General features: G+C 49.2%; 8 protein-coding genes across 8 annotated transcripts; 3 read left to right on the top strand and 5 right to left on the bottom strand.

Moving 5' to 3' along the window:
- On the top strand, nucleotides 1–2532 carry N7466_003728 (leucine-rich repeat domain-containing protein; the record flags this gene model as incomplete). The annotated part of the gene is made up of 2 exons (XM_057163125.1): nucleotides 1–42; nucleotides 151–2532. 2 exons carry the CDS (start codon nucleotides 1–3, stop codon nucleotides 2530–2532), a joined length of 2424 nt encoding a protein of 807 aa, XP_057021806.1.
- A 2045-nt stretch (nucleotides 2533–4577) lies between these two features.
- On the top strand, nucleotides 4578–5859 carry glcA (type 1 serine/threonine-protein phosphatase catalytic subunit GLC7; the record flags this gene model as incomplete). Its single annotated transcript, XM_057163126.1, has 4 exons — nucleotides 4578–4754; nucleotides 4832–5233; nucleotides 5385–5684; nucleotides 5764–5859. The coding sequence occupies 4 exons, from the start codon at nucleotides 4578–4580 to the stop codon at nucleotides 5857–5859; spliced, it is 975 nt and encodes a 324-aa protein (XP_057021807.1).
- Nucleotides 5860–7111: 1252 nt separating this feature from the next.
- N7466_003730 (uncharacterized protein) lies at nucleotides 7112–7711 on the bottom strand (the record flags this gene model as incomplete). The annotated part of the gene is made up of 2 exons (XM_057163127.1): nucleotides 7112–7534; nucleotides 7610–7711. 2 exons carry the CDS (start codon nucleotides 7709–7711, stop codon nucleotides 7112–7114), a joined length of 525 nt encoding a protein of 174 aa, XP_057021808.1.
- A 321-nt stretch (nucleotides 7712–8032) lies between these two features.
- On the top strand, nucleotides 8033–8932 carry N7466_003731 (SDR family NAD(P)-dependent oxidoreductase; the record flags this gene model as incomplete). Its single annotated transcript, XM_057163128.1, has 1 exon — nucleotides 8033–8932. One exon carries the CDS (start codon nucleotides 8033–8035, stop codon nucleotides 8930–8932), a length of 900 nt encoding a protein of 299 aa, XP_057021809.1.
- A 431-nt stretch (nucleotides 8933–9363) lies between these two features.
- Nucleotides 9364–11340, bottom strand: N7466_003732 (uncharacterized protein; the record flags this gene model as incomplete). Its single annotated transcript, XM_057163129.1, has 5 exons — nucleotides 9364–9830; nucleotides 9893–10706; nucleotides 10784–10933; nucleotides 11006–11113; nucleotides 11170–11340. The coding sequence occupies 5 exons, from the start codon at nucleotides 11338–11340 to the stop codon at nucleotides 9364–9366; spliced, it is 1710 nt and encodes a 569-aa protein (XP_057021810.1).
- Nucleotides 11341–12476: 1136 nt separating this feature from the next.
- On the bottom strand, nucleotides 12477–13049 carry N7466_003733 (cysteine hydrolase family protein; the record flags this gene model as incomplete). The annotated part of the gene is made up of 1 exon (XM_057163130.1): nucleotides 12477–13049. One exon carries the CDS (start codon nucleotides 13047–13049, stop codon nucleotides 12477–12479), a length of 573 nt encoding a protein of 190 aa, XP_057021811.1.
- Nucleotides 13050–15125: 2076 nt separating this feature from the next.
- Nucleotides 15126–16323, bottom strand: sar1 (Arf family GTPase SAR1; the record flags this gene model as incomplete). The annotated part of the gene is made up of 5 exons (XM_057163131.1): nucleotides 15126–15166; nucleotides 15230–15529; nucleotides 15624–15729; nucleotides 15935–16038; nucleotides 16305–16323. 5 exons carry the CDS (start codon nucleotides 16321–16323, stop codon nucleotides 15126–15128), a joined length of 570 nt encoding a protein of 189 aa, XP_057021812.1.
- A 722-nt stretch (nucleotides 16324–17045) lies between these two features.
- Nucleotides 17046–19163, bottom strand: N7466_003735 (DUF2457 domain-containing protein; the record flags this gene model as incomplete). Its single annotated transcript, XM_057163132.1, has 1 exon — nucleotides 17046–19163. One exon carries the CDS (start codon nucleotides 19161–19163, stop codon nucleotides 17046–17048), a length of 2118 nt encoding a protein of 705 aa, XP_057021813.1.
- Between the last annotated feature and the right edge of the window lie 340 nt (nucleotides 19164–19503).

Raw genomic sequence — 19503 nt, forward strand, 5'->3', positions numbered from 1 at the left:
ATGGAGAAGCTGAACACCGAGGATGGACAACTCTTCATCAAGGTAAGACTTTTTTGACTTCTTTTTTTTCCCCCCTTTGACCCACTTTCGTACAACATCAACTCGAACAAGTTTCGCGTGGTTACTGAGACATGATTTTTTTCCCCTTAGAATCTGGCTAGCTTCGTTCGTACACATGAAAAAGCCCTCGCCAACGCTCTACAACTTCGGCGCCAGTCCAATGCCGGAACCCCACAGCCGCCCCCTGCTGCGACCACCACCGGCGCCTTCTCCTCTACCTCATCTTCATTAGCTTCGGCCCTCTCCTTTGGGGCATTGAGATTCGCTTCTCAAAATATCAAACCCGCCAAGCTCACTCTCACCCCTCATCACCTCTTCTACCTCCTATCTCGTTTCGAAGATCTATCCATTGCCGTGGGGCCTATGAATGTTCGGTTGGAGAATATCCATACCGAGGTCTCCCAGTCCTATGTCTCCTTCTTGAGTAAACCTCAGCGATCCAAGGGTGGCGATGGCGCTTCTATCCACTCCGTATCCAGTGTGCGTAGCGTTATGTCTGGTATGAGTGGCCTCTGGTCCTCATTTGGCCTCGGCTCCAAGGACTCGGCCTCCAAGTCTGAACGGGCCAAGTTGGCTTTGGAAGGAGATCTGAAATACCTCTACTCTGCTTTCACCAAGATTCCCTGTTTGCGATTGGCCCCTGATCACCGTGCTTGTTTGATTCGTGGCTATGAGGAGTTCCCCTTCGACACCGCGGTGCCGCTTCATTCCTTCAAAAACTTGAGTGCTTTAGAGATCATTGATATAGATTATCGTTCTTTCTACGGCTGGGACCGACTGTCCGAGCAACTACGCACCCTGTCGATCAAACGGGCTCATCTGGATGACCCGGCCGATCTACTGACGCGAATTGTGCTGGACGACATGGACAAGCGTCGTCGACGTTCCGCCAAAACCCAGCAGTCCCCACCGCTTGGCTGGACCAACAGCACCCAACCTGTTCACGCATCTGATCATACCTCCCTCTCTGCTCCCGGTTCCCCCATCGCTGATACGGCACTTGCAACCAGTACCAGCCCCAAGTCCGTCCCGATGATGCGAGCCGGGTCTGAGGGCGCAAAGGTCCACCGGGCTCGGACTGGAAGTATCTCGCCGCAACGTCCGACAACAAAACACGGCCACCGTCGAGGTCAGTCGGCCCGTATTCGACGCACCGGCTCGGGAAGCTCCAACTCCAGTGATACCTCGGGTGGTGGCCGGGCTGGAAGCTCAGCGACATTGTTGCCGGGCGTTCTCCCTGCTTCGAAATGGCGCTTCCTGCGTCACCTTGGCCTTCCCGAAAACTCGTTGACTTCCATTTCTGCCGAGAGCCTGGCCCCGGTGGCTACTACTCTGAATTCTTTGGATCTCTCGTCCAACCTTCTCACCGAAATCCCAGACAGCCTCTCATCCCTGATGTCTCTTCGTGCCCTTAACCTGTCTCACTGCATGATCGAGTCTATGCACTCGCTTTCCCGCAACCCTCTTCCGGCTATCACCGCTCTAAACCTTCGTGGCAACCGTCTTCGTTCCTTGGCTGGAATTGAGCGTCTGTTGTCTCTGGAGAGACTCGACCTTCGTGATAATAACCTAATGGATCCGACGGAAATGGCACGCCTCACCAGTCTCCCTGAGATACGGGAGATTTGGGTGTCTGGCAACCCATTTGTCAAGACCCATTCCAACTACCGCGTTGTCATCATGAATCTCTTCCGCCGCACTCCTGGCTATGCGGAGGATATCATAATCGATGGTCGTGGACCCGGGTACACTGAGCGAAAGCAACTTGTTGATCGGGTTGCGGAGCCTGAAGCTGCTCCTGTGGTACGTTCCAGCGCAGCGGATGAAGTGGCCGTGGTACAAAAACCTACTGCTGCGATCATCCAGGGAAAGGCACTGCCCAAGACCCCTAATAACGAGACGGAGTCACCACCACCAGAAAAGGCTGTGGCACAGCAGGAGATGGATGGTACCAATCGCCGAAAGAAAATTCAACGGCGTCGAATCGTGGATCTGTCAACGGATAACCCATTTACTACGGATGGCCTAGGTAGTCCGGGTCCCGCAGTTCCCCCAATCTCTCCCACCCAGCAAATGCATGCACCGATTCAGCCATCTTTTGTCGTTCCGCATGACCAGTGGAAGTTAGACAGTGTCGCACAGTCCGGATCTTCCAGCATCCTGGGTCTTCCGAAACAAGGGAATTCCTCCAGCCCCCCTCCGCCTCCACTGCAAGCGACTGCAGCGGCACTTCCTCCCGCTCAAGACTGGGTTTTAGATCAAGAGCTGTGTCGCCAGCAGCTGGAAGCTCTCCGACAGGATGTGGGTCAAAATTGGCTTACAGTTTTGGGGGACCACCCTTGGGACAGTCCTCAAAAGGAGATTGCAGCCCATCTGGCTCGACCTGGCTTGGATCATTCCCCACTCCCAACTACCCCCATTCGGACAAATAGCCACGCTATTCTGAGCGCAGGCCATACGTTGGGTGGATAAATACATGTCCTTCGAGAGGTGAAAAAAACCCCCCCCACACTCCACATCTCTCGAGGAAAAATTCCATTCTCATTACTCTCCAAATATGGATCCTCTTCATCGGTCTCTTGAGCCCTCCAGCTCCAGGCCTCAAGACTAATCAACAACACATGTCAGCTATCTTTCCGGATCGATATTCTCCGAGCATGCCTTCCGAGCTGCTGCCTTTGCATCGTTTATGGCGTTTGATGACTTATGAGATATGGTGGGTTGGATGTATGAACATTTACGGCCTTTTTTTGCGTTTTTCAGTTCTTGTCAATTTCTTTGTTGCTCTCTCATTGATTTGCAGCATGATTCCCATCAAAATGACCCTGCGGCATATTTTTTTTTCCGTTTTGTCCTTTCGGAGGCTATTGTGAAAGACCGAGTTCTAGAGCGTGTGTATTTTATGCTTTTTATGCTTTTTTCTTTTCTCTTTTCTATTTTCTTCCGGGCAAGTTGGCGTTGGTGGTATGATTCTTACTCATTTTTTTTTCTGTTGTCTCGGGTTTGTCTTATGTTCTTATTCCCCTCTTGTTTCCTCTCTGAGCCTGCCTGGTGGGCGTGTGTCTCTGCAAATTTTCTTCTGCTTATTTCTCTATTCATGAAGAGTATTTAGCATGATGCTATGAACCAGTTCATAATTTTCACTATGTGCCAAAGCCTAGACTTTCTCCCGGTTAGACCCCCAAGGCTCTTCCTGCATGGTAAACCTTTAGTACTCAACACTGCATGTAACTTGCAATGTTTCAACCTTGGAAGATGATACTACCTACTAGGCTAGTCACTCGAGGACCAGCGTGGACTGGAGTTGGTCCAATAGGAAGCATGAATGTATTTCCAGGATATCTCAACAATGCATGATGGTGCCAAGAACAATGGGCATTATGCTTAGGATCTCAAATGCTTCTGCTCAAATTCTGATCATTTCATAGACTATATACTATACTAAATTCATTGAGGGGTGACGCTAGGGCCTACGGTACGTACATGGTACTTTAGCTATTTATACGATGGGGTCTCGACCGGCGGCAACGCAACCCCTCCACGGCGAGACCGGAATGGTGGCAAAAGAAAAAAGAGGAAAAAAATTCCATGAACATCATCACCATCAAAAGATGAATAGGGTCAAGTAAAAAGAAGCAATAAGAAATTAAAAAACAACAATGCAAAAGAAAAGATGTTTAGAAGAAAAAATGGTATATAAATAGTCATGGCGTTGATCGCAAAGCCAAACACCTGCAAACACAACTTGCCTTCCCGCTTTCTCTCCCTGTGCAAGATTCTCCTCTCTTCATCCCGTCAAAACTTGATCATCGCGTCCACAGTTTTCGCATCGACTCTTGTGAGGCACTTTGTTTCTCTTTCTCGCCCCATTGAACTCAACTGCTCATATTTTCTCTTTTGGAAAACTTCATCGCTTCCGGATCTTCCCCCTCCTATCCCCTCGAATCCAACCCTCGTGGTTTCTTTTCACTCACACTCGAGGCGCCGGAGAACCGGTTTTACCCACCTATCTTTCTTTGTTTGGCCATCCATAAATTTTCACTGGGAGCACTTTACCGACTTGATCACACTGCCATCTCAGCCAGACTCACGTCTCCCTATCACTTCGCGGCTGCCAGGGCCTTTAGATCCCTGAGTCTTTGGTCTCATTGAGAGTGTCATTTGTACGTCTGGCCCTTTCATATCTGTTGATACCTCCTCTCACCTAGGGGGGTGGATCTGGTTGAAGAAAAAAAAAATCTGTGCCTGGGTGGAAAAAAATTTCTCGTCATCGGGAACGCGCCTGTCTCCCTTGGCGCTGATTCGGGATTTGAGAACCGGACTGCCTCTATTGTCATTCTTAAACTGATCGCTAATTTCTGTGTGGCTTGCAGAACTTTACTACCGCGTCATCAAAACTTCGACCGCTCCGGAAGCCATCCCTTCCTCCTCCCCCCGCGCGTGCTGCTTTTTTCCGGTTCGCTCGGTGTTTTTTTTTTTCCATTTCTTTTAATTTGTTACATTAAGAGCCGCTCGACATGGCCGATCAGGAAGTTGATTTGGATTCCATTATTGACCGGCTGCTAGAGGTGAGAGGCAGCCGGCCGGGCAAGCAAGTTCAGCTGCTCGAGTCGGAAATTCGTTTCCTCTGCACCAAGGCTCGTGAGATCTTCATCTCTCAGCCTATTCTCTTGGAGCTTGAAGCCCCCATCAAGGTATGTGGCGCCGCCTCCCCAGCATTCCATCCCCACGGGTAAAACTGTGATTTTTGACGCGTCGGGCACTTGTTTAGATTTGCGGTGATATTCACGGTCAATACTACGACCTTTTGCGTCTTTTCGAATACGGCGGATTCCCCCCAGAGGCTAATTACCTTTTCCTCGGTGACTACGTCGATCGTGGCAAGCAGTCGCTTGAGACTATCTGCCTCCTGCTCGCTTACAAGATCAAGTACCCCGAAAACTTCTTCATCCTCCGTGGTAACCACGAATGCGCCTCTATCAATCGTATCTATGGATTCTACGACGAGTGCAAGCGTCGCTACAACATTAAGCTGTGGAAGACTTTCACCGATTGCTTCAACTGCCTTCCCATTGCCGCCATCATCGATGAGAAGATTTTCACCATGCACGGTGGTCTGAGCCCCGACCTGAACTCCATGGAGCAGATCCGCCGTGTCATGCGTCCCACTGATGTAAGTTTTCAGTCTTTCCTTCTTTTCTCCATTTACGCCTTTTCTGGCTTGGATTTGTTGGCATGTGCGGTTGTGTTGGACTCAAAAAAGTGGCCAGAAATTGGTGTCAGAGCTCATCCGGCTGAGAGCCAAATTCGCTGACTATCAATAGATCCCTGACTGCGGCCTCTTGTGCGATCTTTTGTGGTCCGATCCCGACAAGGATATCACTGGCTGGAGCGAAAACGACCGTGGTGTCTCGTTCACATTCGGACCCGACGTGGTTTCACGATTCCTCCAGAAACACGATATGGACTTGATATGCCGCGCGCATCAAGTTGTTGAGGACGGTTATGAATTCTTCTCCAAGCGCCAGCTGGTTACGCTTTTCAGCGCACCCAACTACTGCGGTGAATTCGACAATGCGGGTGCCATGATGAGCGTCGACGAGAGCTTGCTCTGCTCCTTCCAGGTGAGTTTCCTTTTTTCCAACACAACTTTTCACTCCATGATTACGGTGATACTGATCCTTTTTTTTCTTTCCCCCTCAGATCTTGAAACCAGCCGAAAAGAAACAAAAGTACGTTTACGGTAGCATGAGCTCCGGCGGACCCAACACCCCACAGCGAAAGCAAAAGAAGAAATAAAGAATTCGATACGAGCTTCCCCGTGTGCAGCAGGTTCGGGCGGAGATAAGCCATTTCAACGCATTGACAGAAAACCCCCTCGCCATATGACCTTCAATCAACCCTTCCTACGACCTCCGCAGACCTACGAAGCGATGAACGAACGAGGAACCCCCATTCACCCCCGGGGCAGCCGATACCATTACACCCCACTCCCGCTCCTCAACCTCCGCCATAATCCAGTGAACCCCTGATCTACCTCGACTCCCGGACGCGCCCCGTACGACATGCGAAAACCCGTCTTCATCATTCCTGGCCGACTCGCGCGACCTTTGTTACTTCCGGAGCGGAACTCTTGACCTGTTTCTACTTTTCTTTTCACCCTTTTTCTTCGCCTCCATTTATTTTTCTCTTTTTTTTTTCCACCCCCTTTTTCGCTTCATGCTTTTGTTTCTTAACATCTGGACGGAATGTGTACCTCGGCATCCTGGAAAGGGGGTTGGGACCTGGTTCATCTTATTCTTATCTCGTTTCTGCTTATTGATTGGTCTTGTGTTCTGAATTCAATTGATCCATGTTCTCCACCTAGGTGTCCTGAAAGAGAAACAAAAGTACTTCGTACCAATGACAGGTCTTGGACACTGCTCTTCGACTTGTAATTATTTAGGAAGTATTGAGGAAGTACACTTATCCTTGTCAAGTTCGAGATTTTGACCCTCAAGTGCTTAGAATACGAATGAGAGAGCCTGTATAAGCCCTTCGTACTCGCAAAGTTCTCACCAATATCCGTTCCTAATCGCTTGGCCAGGAACAAAAGCGCATAATAGTCCCATTGCTCTTTTCATTGGACGCCACTTACGCCCGTCTGCTTTACGACCGATAGACATGTAGAACTGATTGGTTTCATTGCGTTTCCCACGACCTTGGAAGCCAATCACCCTGCGAGAGTGTGCTTATGTTCCCTTTTTTTTGACTTTATTGTTTTGTATTCATATTGGTCGGGTATTTCCCAGTACCTTGAGACGCTGGTTGAGCCATGAGTTAGCCTTGGGCTACAAAGGCGCTGGGCCACTAACCAAATCCCTGTACAGGCTCAGCCGGAGTGAGCTGCTCAGAGTCAATCACTTGTGTCCAGAGAGTGTTCGGATAATAAAACAGAGGGGATGGAAATCTCGCATATGATCTCTAGTTCTAATGTTGCCAATCAATGCAAGGGATAGGAACTTAGTACATAAACAGCTAGACATAGGGTTGAACTCCTGCAACCTCAAATCTATGGAGCTCCAACCGGACGTCTAACCCGCTGGAAATCACCCGTCTGATACAACAACGACGGTGTTATTCTCGCGATTTTCCAGTTTCCAGCCTCGTCTCGTCGAAACAGATGTTCCATATAGCTATGCCCATCACTTATCTCCCCAATCTTTCCAGATGAATCCTTCACCTCGTCTTCCCGCCTCCCATGTGCCGCAATCTGCTGCCACTCCACAATGATTTCATCTTCGGTCACGCTCTTGAAATAAGGCTGGGCAAGGAGGTGCTGCGTTGCGAGCGCCTTGTTTCCGAGATGCTCCTCGGACGTCCATTCAGCGGCGAACTCGTCTTTTGAATATTTCTTCTCTCCCCATCCAGGGACAATCAGTGTATAGTCCACGATCACTTCTGGTGCAAGGGTGGCTGAGAGTCGAGCGATGTCCTGAAGCGATTGTAGGTTGTTAGCTGGGTTTTCCGAGTTGGCCAATGGAATTCAACTCTTGGTTGTTTTTGGTACCTTTCTGTCATAGCCGTCTGCCCAAACACGAGCTGTTTGGACAATGGCAATGTAGACATCGAAGGTCAGATTTTTGGGGATGTATATCTCGAAGGCTGCCATTTTCAAAATGTGTGAGTCTGAATGGATTCAAAAGCCAGTCAAACAAGCTTTATAGCGGCAATTCCAAGTCCAGGTATATCAGCTGGACCCTTTACCCCGCCAACTTGGAATACCCCGAATTTATCAATTTGGCAATTTCGGGATTTCCGATTTCTGGGATCTCCATGTCAAATCCCTCAAGCTTCTAGCATGCATATATGTATGTCATCCCAGACTATCAAATACACAACCACACAGTGACAAGGCAACACCAGGAAAGCCAAAATCCCAAGGTTGGACCCTGAAAAATACTATACACACTGTCTTGAATCCACCCACAAGATGAATTCACCATTCACACTTCGAACCGACGTGTACCCGGCCATCTCCCCTACTATCCTCGCCGGATCCTTACACGGCAAAAATGCCCTAGTAACAGGCTCAGGACGAGGAATCGGACGAGAAATGGCCCTCGCCCTCGCGCAAGCCGGCGCCAACGTCGCCATAACCGGCCGAACCGCCACCGAAGTATCCTCCACAACAGCCGAGCTCGTGGCCCTCCACTCCCGCGCGGGGAAAGCGGGGAAAGCGATCGGAATTACCGCCGACGTGCTCGACCGGGATGACCAAGCGCGCCTCATCCGGGAAGTCCGCGCGCAGCTCGGCGAAATCGACATCCTGATTCTAAACGCAGGAAGCAACATCTTCCAGCCCTTCCACCTGACGGACGCGGAATCATGGTGGGACGTGATGGAGCTTAACGTGCGGGCGCCGGTCGAAATCACCCGCCTCGTTGTGCCGGAGATGATGGCGCGGAATGCGGGGACGATCATCTTTACTTCTTCGCGCGCGGCGACGGCGACGTTGCCGTGGACTAGCAGCTATAACTGTGCCAAGACTGCTATTACTAAGTTTGCGGGGACGCTGCAGATTGAGTTGGAGCAGGTGCAGAGGGTTGAGAGGAAGGTGGAGAATGCGATTGAGGTGTTTAGTATTCATCCTGGTGAAATTGATACCAGTTTGCACCAGACGGCGTTTCCTGAGAAGACGAAGGTTGAGGCGCCGTATGTTATTGAACATATGGAGGCTATTGGGAAAAAGAGACCTCATTATGCGGGTGCGTTGCCTGCGTGGACTTGTGTGTGGCTTTGTGCTGGGAAGGGACTGGATTTGAAGGGGTTGTATGTAGATTGTACTCGGGATGTTGAAGAGCAGGCTCTAGCTGCTGTTCAGAAGAGCTAGATTGATTGGTTGAAATGAGGATGAGTTACGGACTTTAGAACATTGAATGTACCCGTGGACATACTCAACAATATTGCAAAATGTTACCTATTCTTCCTACAATTGTTTCCAGCACTTGAGGCTTTTACTTGTAGATATTCACTGGCAAGTCGGGTATACTATCTGCTACCGATTACCCCGTGGCTGAATTTCAAAGATTCAATGGAGTCTTTGTTACCTTTACTGGTTTCAAACATTCAAATGCACCAGGTTCCGAACTTGATAAAAATTAATACTTATTATATAGGTTTAGGCTCGCGACTACCTAAAATTTGATGAGAACATGGAAGAAACAAAGACCAGACCGGCCCACCCACTCCTTCGAATAAACGTTCAAGTCCTTTCCAGAAAGATCAATCGCACTAGAATCAAACCGAAACAAACATATTCACTTAATGCACAACCATCATCTGCTTATCACGAACTGTTGACTTCTCCAGCGCAGACTCAACATGGTCCGTCATTTTCTTTGCCACAGACTGCAACGAAAGTGCAACCAACGCATTGGCTGCCACGACAGCACAGATTGCAATCCAGACATACTTCCAAGAATACGTCACTGCGGCGGCCTGCGCACCACGGATGGCGGGTACCAGTGACTGGGGCAAACCTGATACTAGATCGAGGGCGTAAGGGTTGGTGCTTTGAAGAGCCTCGACGACATTGCCAGTAAGATTCCCGTTACCGGAGGCAATCAATACGGATCCAACATCCTGAACCAATGCCGAGCCGATCTTATTATCGTATATTGTAGTGAATATCGTAATTCCAATGATTCCACCAAGAGCCCGACATGATACGCTGATGGTGCCCGCTGTTCCAAGCAGGAAGGACGGAACAGATAAGCCCATGGCGACAACTATGCAAAGGTTAGATTACGTCGAGAACCGCATTATAAAAGTATGGATATATAGTTCTTACCGGGAATGACCGTGGTAACTGCTGTTCCAATGCCAAATAGGGACGAAAAAGCATAGGCCCAGCTGAGTCGATCAGGCGTGATGAGAGCCATAAGTCCGGTAAACAGACTGCACCATAACAGCGCAGAAACCAGCATGACACGGTAAGACTTTGTGTGTGCCATGATCCAGCCGGCGGGCAGACATCCGAATGCCGACGTAGCGAGGTAAGGGATCAAGATAGTTGCAATCTTCACCGCGTCCGTGGTGAACATGGCTGCGATCTGCTGCGCGTATAGAACATTCACTCCTAGAAGAAGCATTCCATCCACAGTACACACGAATAGCAGGATAGGAAAGTTTCTTGACTCGAACATCCGGTGGTCGAAGATGCCCTGCGAGGTGAACCGCCACTGGTAAATACCAAAGCCGAGCAGTCCGACGAGACCGACAACTAAAGTTGCAATCACCTGGTGAGATGACCATGCATACGTAGCACCGCCCCAGGTCAAAGCAATCAGAAGAGAGGCGATTGAACCGGCAAAGAGGAAGATCCCGAAGTAATCGACCTTGGCCAGGATCTCACGCAATTCACCTTGCTGCCGGCGCATGCCAGTCAGTGGCGGGTGGTAAAAGAAAAAGACCAGTGAGGCGGATGTTGCGTAGATAAAGGCGTTCAGGTAGTAGGACCAGCGCCAAGTTTCATATTTCACAAAAGCCCCAGCAGCGACGGTACCAACAATGACCATAATACTAGCGAAAGCCTGAGAGAAGCCCATAGTCCATGGCCTGAGCTTGTTGGGGGTAACTTCTTGGGCGGCAGGGATTCCCATAATCTAACCAGATAAATGGAACGTTAGTCATTTCCTCACGCAAGAAGAGGGAATTTAAATGACCGAGGTTATAGACTTACACATCCTGCATTTGCCAATCCTGTCAAAGTATTGCCAGCGACAATAACCTTGGTCTCATGCGCGGTACCTGATATGACAGAGCCAACGATTCCGATCACGCTACAGATAACGATAAACCATTTCTTTCCCAATCGATCGCTAAGGGAGCCCTTTGGAAAAAAAAAAAGAGAAGGGCAAAAAGTTAGACTGGGGTCCAAAGCATGCAGCCAGAGTCAACTTACAAAGATAGGACCAAATGCAAGCGTCATCAGCAAATTCGAGTTAGCAATCCAAGAGGCAAGGGACGCAGAACCGAGATCCTCGATCTGGAAAGTAATAATTGTATTCGTCTGCAAAAAGAATCTCGTTAGAAGAATCACGTACAACCGATCCAAAAATGACCAACCGTATTTGAGATAGCAGCGCAATTATTCGCAAATGAAAGAGCGATAATGGCCATGATTGTCCGCCATCCCACCTGGTAGATTGTAATCTCTTCATCTTCCACCGGTCGAGGATTTACCTCTTCAGCGGGGGCATATTCCTCATGGGTCGATTCGACTTTCCGCGTATCCATAATGTGCATACAATAAGCCGCAGAATACTTGTAGGAAAAGCGAACTCATCCAGCGAGGATGACCAGAAGCAGGGGGTGGATGCATGTCGCTTTAACATGCGGGCTTCAAAGAAGGGTCCTCGGATATCCCCAGATTTTCGCATTGACTTCCTGAAAGGGGTTCAGTTTGGGTCGGACATAGGGGATCGGGGAAGCCGAGCTTCCCCCGCTGCGGCAGGAGAAATAGATGAGCTCTTCCAAGGGTCTGTGCTCCGTGTAGTCGCCAATGAAGACGCTAGACCTGCTAGTAGATATTAATTATGGTTAATGATGGTTAAAGGCGGCCTAGAGATGGCAAAGTCCATGCGTCACTGACTCTAGTGCTGCACGTGCAAATCAACGGTATTTCCGAATGACCGGAATACCCTTGAAAGTCGATGGCCTAACTATGAGCTTATTTTGGACTTTATAAAGATGACTCCCGGGCTTCATGAGGTTGCTCAATAGTTCATGTTCTTTCAAGATTACCTTTTCCGATTTTGACATTCTCAGGTAATAGTATACTGTAGGGACAGAATAATGTTTTCAGTATATAGCGCTTTACAGGAGCCACCAGAAGACGATTGAATGCTACGCTCCCATGATGTGCAGACTAGTACCTAGTAGACTGTAGAATGATCGTTGATTGATTGATGAGGAATAATGCATAATTGATAATTTATGGGAGCTCATTTCACTTTGCGCCAAAACATCCAATTCTATGAACGCATAGCCAGGGTCGAAAAGCATGTAATGGTATAGCTTGCATCCATGATGTATGTATCTGTCTCTTCCAATGATTCTCTCGAATCTCTAAGCAACTTGTGCGGCTGACCAATGAAGCTGATTAACTTAACTACATGATCCTTTCCGACTTCCGACACAATTGATCATCAAAGTTTCATACAGCAAATAACTGACTCCTGCACCTTCTTTTGGCGTTGCTTTTTGTGCACATGTGTGAAGGCAAAGGCAATGGGTCGCAGAATTTTGAATGCCTTGTTGTCATGCCTCCCCATGATCACCTCTGATGGTCTTCTAATCTTTGTCTTGCAAGCTAATCCCATTTGAGGCGACGCGATATTCATAAATCCTCCTCTGATTGAGCTTGATTTGCCTTACAGGCCATCAATCCAGGCCTGCGATGTCTTCACCGTAGCCTGGGCAGGAAAGACTTTCTCAATCAGCAACTTGTGCGTATCCTCCTGAGATTCCATCTCAAAACAAAGATCCTCCAGCACAGTGACGTTGAAGTCCAAATCCGCTGCTTGGCGAACCGTAGACAGCACAACACCACTTGTCGATAAACCTGTCACAATCAGATTCTCGATACCCTGGCTGCGCAGGATGATCTCCAAGTCGCTCCCAACAAAGGCCGATACACGACGCTTATGAACAAGCAGGTCGCCCTCCTGAGGCGCTATGTCTGCGTGTATGTCGGTGGAGCCATCGCTTTGGAGAAACCTGCCCATAAATTTAAGGGCATTGTGGAGGGCGCTGTTGACTTTCACTTCAGGGTAGCCCTTGCGAAGGTCTATGACACAGTAAATGACCTGTACACCAGCCCTGCGAGCGGCAATGATGGCAGTGGACATGCGTCGAAGATATTCATCCTTGTGGCTTGAACTGCCGAGGACCAGATCCACGACGCCATTCTGCACATCAGCGACGAGAAGAACAGTTTCCGCCATGATTCTGATGTTGTGCAAAAGGAATGGTAAAGAAGATAGGTGGAAGAAGACGGACTGCCTGACCTGAAATGCTTATGCGTCCAATTCAGGGAAGGTTCAAGATTGCAAGTCAAGCAGGATTTCACAGCATTGAGAAAATTTATCTTATACTAGTACCTCGATGCACAATATTGCCTTGATTCGGTTACCCTATTAGGCTATTACCTATAACCTGAACTTAAGTCCCTTAAATCCGGTACCCTATTACCTAAACCTAAGTCCCTTAAGTCCGGCTTAAGCATTTGAGATTTGCATAAATTTCTTATTCATTTGAGATTGCCTTCAAAGCCACATAAGAGCCAAGCTCCTGGATGCCTTAGGTCGATACGGAATCCTTTTCCTGGAAAAATGTGACGAAACATTCTCGGAGTTTCTTTTTCGCTTTGCAAGAACAGTCAACCCGTCGACCCCCCACGACTCTTCATCACAAACAAAGACTTACTCGGCAAGTTCTTCTTTCACTGAATAACACGAAGTGAGTCGAAATCACTCTAATTATCAAGCCCGTCTTGATTTCATCAACGGAATACATGGGTTACTCAAGAAAACGTTCGGTCTGCCAGTATGTGCTCGAAGATGTCATGGCTATGAGCCCTACTAAAGAAGCTCACTAGGCAGATACTCTAGTTGAACCAATTGCCTATGACCCGGAATGCCCCTTCAAGTACGATAACTCTGTATATCGCATGTCTCTGCCGTCTCCACTCGAGAGGGAAAATAATGTCTGCCAGAACAAGCCCGGCTATATAGCTATCCCCTCCGGCACTATCCATCTGATTATCTGTGTGACAAACTCGGATGCCAAAGACATGGGAGCGGTGGATCGTGTCGAGAATGAGGTTGCTATGATGACTCTATCCGGGGCTGTGCTAGACCCAACCTTCGAACCCTTAGGGACGTTGTCTCTCGTCTGTATAGCTGGGCTGGAAACACATCTGCAAAAGGGGAGCCACAGTAAGGTTGGATTCTTCAGAAGCTCATGCCAGGTATTCCTCTAGATAGATAGCTAGATGACCTGGAATTTGAGGAGAAAAAGAAGATCTTTGCACAAATCGCAAATATCCTCAAATGCCTTCAAAACTTCCCACTACCCGCCTCCGTTACTAAATTTGGAGGATTGGCCATTGATAACGAGAACAATACAATCAGTGCGCTAATGATCATCACCAGTATTGGTCCCTGGCCCTCCAAGCTGAGCGAGATTGCAATATCATTGAGCCACGATGCTCTATTTAAAACAGTGTTAAAGAGATGTGCATCTTCAAGGTCGGGTATTCCCAGGGTTACTAGGTACCTGCCTAAAGACATCCATGGATGCCTGGAACTTGGACTGCGCGCGCGGATGCGCGGTGCTCTTTAATGTTAGCTATTACCGGATTCGTACTACGACTTTGTGACATCAGGCATGCACCTGTGGCTTGCCTAGGTAGTTTCTGTGGCTTTTAAGGTTCCAGATCGCATTTCAAGCTTCGTCAAGACAGTTTACTGAATTTGAACAGTGGGTAAGTACATACATATATGTAGGCGAAGTGACACTGCTGCTACCACGCCTGCATACTCCAGGTATGAAACTCCTAGGTTTCTTTGGTATAAAAGAGCCATCCACTGTTTGGAACTATCGTAGGAAGAAAAAAAAATGGAAATTCACCGGCTAACTGGCAGCAGTGTAAACAAAAAAGTGGGAAAGCATAACGTAGACCAAGGGGGAAGCGATACAAGGGCTGAGACTGAGCCAAAGGACATGCACTGAGTGAGGGTACAAGCGGAGTCGAAGGACATATCAAGACGTCAAGCTGTTGAAGGGTGATAGGAGGTAGGTACCATTGCGGTAGCTATCTAGAGGTATTGTGGAGGGAGGGGTAGATGATTATTTGGGAGAGATGTGTGGGGGGGGGGGGGGGGGGGTTGTTATGTGAGCCAGGCCATTATCCTTCTGTCCATATTCGGTGAAGTGAAAAGGGAGGAAAATGGGGGACCAAGTTGGGTGAGACAAGCGTGAGAAGTGGGGATTCTGAGACGTAACAAAGCGGAGTCACTTTAAACGTACTGGGAGAGCCAGCGGATACCCTCGCCGTAACCTGGTGAAAAATGTCAGCGGGTGCTATTAAGATGTAACAAATCATAACTTGAGATAAACTCACCCTGTCTCATGACAACACTGCACATGAACAGCTCAATGGGACGGATTCCCTCGAGAGGAACCTTGCCCTTGCCGGTGGTCTGGTATAGACCAAGCTGGTGGCGCAGCTCATCCTCGCTCACAGCATCGGGGTGATCGATCTTGTTTCCGAGGACAAGGAAGGGGACCTTGGAGAGGTCCTCCATGGCGAGAAGAGCGTCGAGCTCAGCCTTGGACTCGGGGAAACGCTCGACATCCTTGGCATCGACCAGGAAGACGATACCGCTAACCTCAGGGAAGTAGTCCTTCCACAGACGACGAGCTAGAATAAAATCATATCGATTAGCGGAGCTGCTCCACTAAATAGGGAGAATTCCCCCGGAAATGATTCCGCGGGTCGGAGATGCTCAACTTACCCTGCTGGTGACCACCCAAATCGAAGGTAGTGAAACGGTTGTTGCCGATGGCCAACTCCTCAGAGGTAGGGTGTGCAGTCGGTGAGAGGACAGCAACACGGTCGTTCTATCCGGTGAGAGATAACACAGTTAGCCACGTTCCATCACGCCATATGCCCTAGGTCCTGCGCCGAGGGAGTATCCGGTATTTCGAGCCAGTGTATCCCAATCACTCTTGTCAGAGATTCGCCAAGCTCCCATTAATAAAAGCTCTAAACAGCTCTAACTTCGCCCTCAATCGGCGCAGGTGTCTTATCACACGATTGACTCACCTTCAACATGTGGAGCAGGGTGGTCTTTCCGGCATTATCAAGACCGAGGAAAAGAAGCTTAGCGTGCTTGTTCAGCAAGCCAAGAGAGGCGAGCACATCGTAGACTGTAAACACAAAGAAAAATACCAGGTCAGTAAAGCTGAACTTCCAAGACCTCAATCAATCACAGGCCGCACAGGGACCGCGGCATTTTAAAGCCAGCGAGAACTAGGCCTTTCTTATCCGGCATGAACTGAAAGAACACTATCCAGTTATTCCAAGCCGAATTTCTTATCCAGTGAAGCCAGCCCTTCTCTCTTGGTTCTTGCCGACGCCTGGGAAGCGGATAGGTGGTTGGGCCGAGGGTCTCGGGCTCGGGGGGAGCACTTACACCAGTTGATAATCCACATTGCGAAACAGGAGAACTGGGAGGTGTATATGAGGTTATCGGATCGTTTAATGCGAATGCACGGTATCGCAGAGGAGGAGGCGACGTTGTGGATGGAGGGGGAAGAGAAGAGAAGCCAGGTTGATGTTGTTTTCGGGATCAACCAAATCTTGGTGCCTAAGGCTGCAAGGCACCAACTATGGTAGGCTTGACGAAAACGAGTTAGAGAAAAGATTAAGACGCCACTTGAGCCTGATTTCCGTGGCCTAGTCGCTTTGTAAGGTTTCTGGTAAACATAAAAGATGATTTAAGGTACGGAATGTTTGTTATTTGTTATTTTTTATTGTTGAATATCTATTGTTCATTCGACCCAATCCGCTTTATCCACAATGCAGCAAATTCAGATAAGGGGTATATACCGTAACCATGCAAAACTCGAAAGAGAAAGAAGCCCCCCAGGAGAATAACATATGAACAAAAAAAGAAAGAAAGCAAGAACAGGTCCTCCCCAGGATGATTAGAAGAGAAAATAGAACAAAAGAGCCGAGTGGAAAGCAAACAGCAAGTGAAAGAAAAGAAAGCCAAAGGTGGATGACAGGAATTGGGTTAAAAGTTGTATATAAGCGAAGGACTTGGATCACAGATCACAGACCAAGCGAAAGGGGGTGAAAAGTGTGTATGTACAATTCAGTTAAAGGGGGTATGGGGGAGGACACTTTTAAGTCCTTTGAATGTATAGAGAGCCTAAACGGATAGGACGAGCTGAGTGTCTTCGGCGACACCATAAGCTCTGCACCTCTCAGCAACTTCGAGGCCAAGCTCCTTCATCCGTTTAGCTCCCTTGCCTGGAGCCTTCCGCTGGGTTGTTTGTCCCTTGGCGGCTTGCTTCCGGCAGTGTTGGCGCCAGAACTTTTCTTTTCGCTTCTGGCGCTTCTTTTCGAGGCCTTCGACAATATCGATGGGGCCACGTGTGTGCATGATCTCGCGAATGTGCGAATCGCCTTCCTCTGGTGATTCAGACAAAGGCGGAATTCCGTGCCATTGATGTGACTGGTGGGTGGCAAAGAATGGGTTGGGTGTACGAGGCAACGACTTGGTGCGCACGAGAGGCTGACGATGCTGAACCAAGTGGCTGATGTTGAGACCGCTAGGCGACTCCCTAATCGGCATCTCCTTCCACTTCTTAGGCGAGGGGGATTTGGCCCGAACACGAGGAGGTGGTGACTTGAGGCGTTTGGGCGAGGCGCGACCAGCCCGAGGAGGAGGCGGGGATACCATGCGCTTGGGAGAGTGTCGTGGAGAAGAACGAGTCGGGGCTTCTGTTCGACCGCGGACAGGTTCGATATCAGATTCCTCTTGGTCCTCGGAGAGATCCTCGAGATCCTCTTCGGCCTCGGGGTCGCTGGTGGGGAAACTAGGGTCGATGTCTTGAGGAATTATAACACGCTTGGAAATGCGGCGCTGTTCGAGACATGATTTGTAGGCGGCCTCGAGAGGGCGATCTTCATCCAAAGTTCCACAGACGAAATCGGTGCTGTCGGGCAAATTAGGAGTACCCGGGCGCATCTTGATTGGCTTGGTGGCGCCACGACGTGCGCCAAGTTTCTGCACGGGCGCCGGCAGCCACTTTTGATGATCGTCGGTCATGGAATCAAAGGAGGTGTTCGAAGCCCGACGTTCCATGGTCGGAGGGAAAATATCGATGGAAGGAACATTGTTGTCAGAATTTGACGCAGAGGGAGCCCAAAATTCGTAGTCCGAGCCATCGTCATCGCTGTCATCTGAATCCGCAAAACCTTCCTCGTTGTCTGACTCGTTGCCATCATCAGAAGAGAAGTCGTGAACAGTTGAGTCATCGTCGGCGAGATCCTCGATGTCGTCATCCTCATCTTCTTCTTCCTGATCGGCTTCCTCAGCAAGGCGGCGAATTGCGTTTTCCTTCTTCATACAGTCGTTCAAGGTGATCTTCTCGGTAAACTCCGTCGACTTCTTGACCCACTCATCGTCGTCGTCCACAGAGCTAGCAAACTCATGGAACCGAGTCTCTTCGGATTCCTCGAACTTTCCTAGACCACTGGTCGGAACACCCTTGGGCGTAGTCGCGATAGGTGCCTTGGTCTCTTCAGGGGCGTGGGCGGATGAAGAAGAGGAAGTCTTGCGGGTGGCAGGAGCCGGGGAGCCACGGCACCGATTGCGGAAGGCAGATTTCCGACCCGGTGAGCGTTCTCTTTGGATTACAGTCTGACGACTTGGGCAGTCAAATGTGAGAGTTGATTGACGCTTCGGAGGTTGGAGGGTATCCTTTTGAGGCGTAGTTATTTGTGTCTTTTGGGGCGAAGAGGGCTTGGGCTGGGCTGATTGCTGAGCCTTGCCACCGCAGGCAAAACTGATACAACGCTTACGTCCAAGGTTGGCCTCGACAGAGTTCTCATTGGTATCGACGACCTTTACCCGCTGAGAAATTTCCTTCTTGCCGGCCATGGCGGCTTTGCTCATCATCTGCGGAGGAAGTGGCGGACTAGGTGTGTTGGAGAGGGAAGGGCTGGTGAGACCGCCATCACTGGTCAACTCGGCGGTAGAAAGTCCGGAGATGTTGCTGTGCGGGTAGGAGCGGTAGGAGTAAATCGAGTCGTGCATAGAGGTGTGGTGTTGTTCAATAGGTGACATTTCCGGACTGCTCTTCAGGGCGCGTGTGAGCAGGGATTCCTTGCGGTCGACCAAAGACGGCCGGGTGAAGACAACGTCCTCATTCATCGGAGTAGAGTGCAAGATATGATGGTGATCAGGGGGTTCGTCTAGATCCTCAGCCATTTCGGCTTCGTCGTGTGCTGGTTTGTTGGAAGTGTTCGGTGTTATGAGCATCTTCAGTAGGTTGTGAAAGGAGAATCGATCTCCACGAGTTTGAGCCATGTCGATTTCAATCCCAAATCCAAGAAAACATTCGAAAGTCGCGTTGATTGCCTTTGTTTCCAGTATTGGTATAAAAAAAGAAGTCGAAATGGGGATTTTTTTTGGGGGTTATGAAGATTAGATGCTCTCTTGATATCGATCACCAAGTATGATCAACCCAGGCGGCGAACACTTCAGTCCTGTGCAGGACAACTTGTCATGATATACAGCACATATTTGGGGGGCGAGTATCAAGGAGTATTCAATGACGAGGAGCACAGCGCCAAGAACGATAGAATGGCTTTCACGAATA

Source organism: Penicillium verhagenii, assembly GCF_028828195.1.
Source record: "Penicillium verhagenii strain IBT 33310 chromosome Unknown utg000005l_segment0_segment0, whole genome shotgun sequence".
Taxonomy (NCBI): Eukaryota; Fungi; Ascomycota; class Eurotiomycetes; order Eurotiales; family Aspergillaceae; genus Penicillium; species Penicillium verhagenii.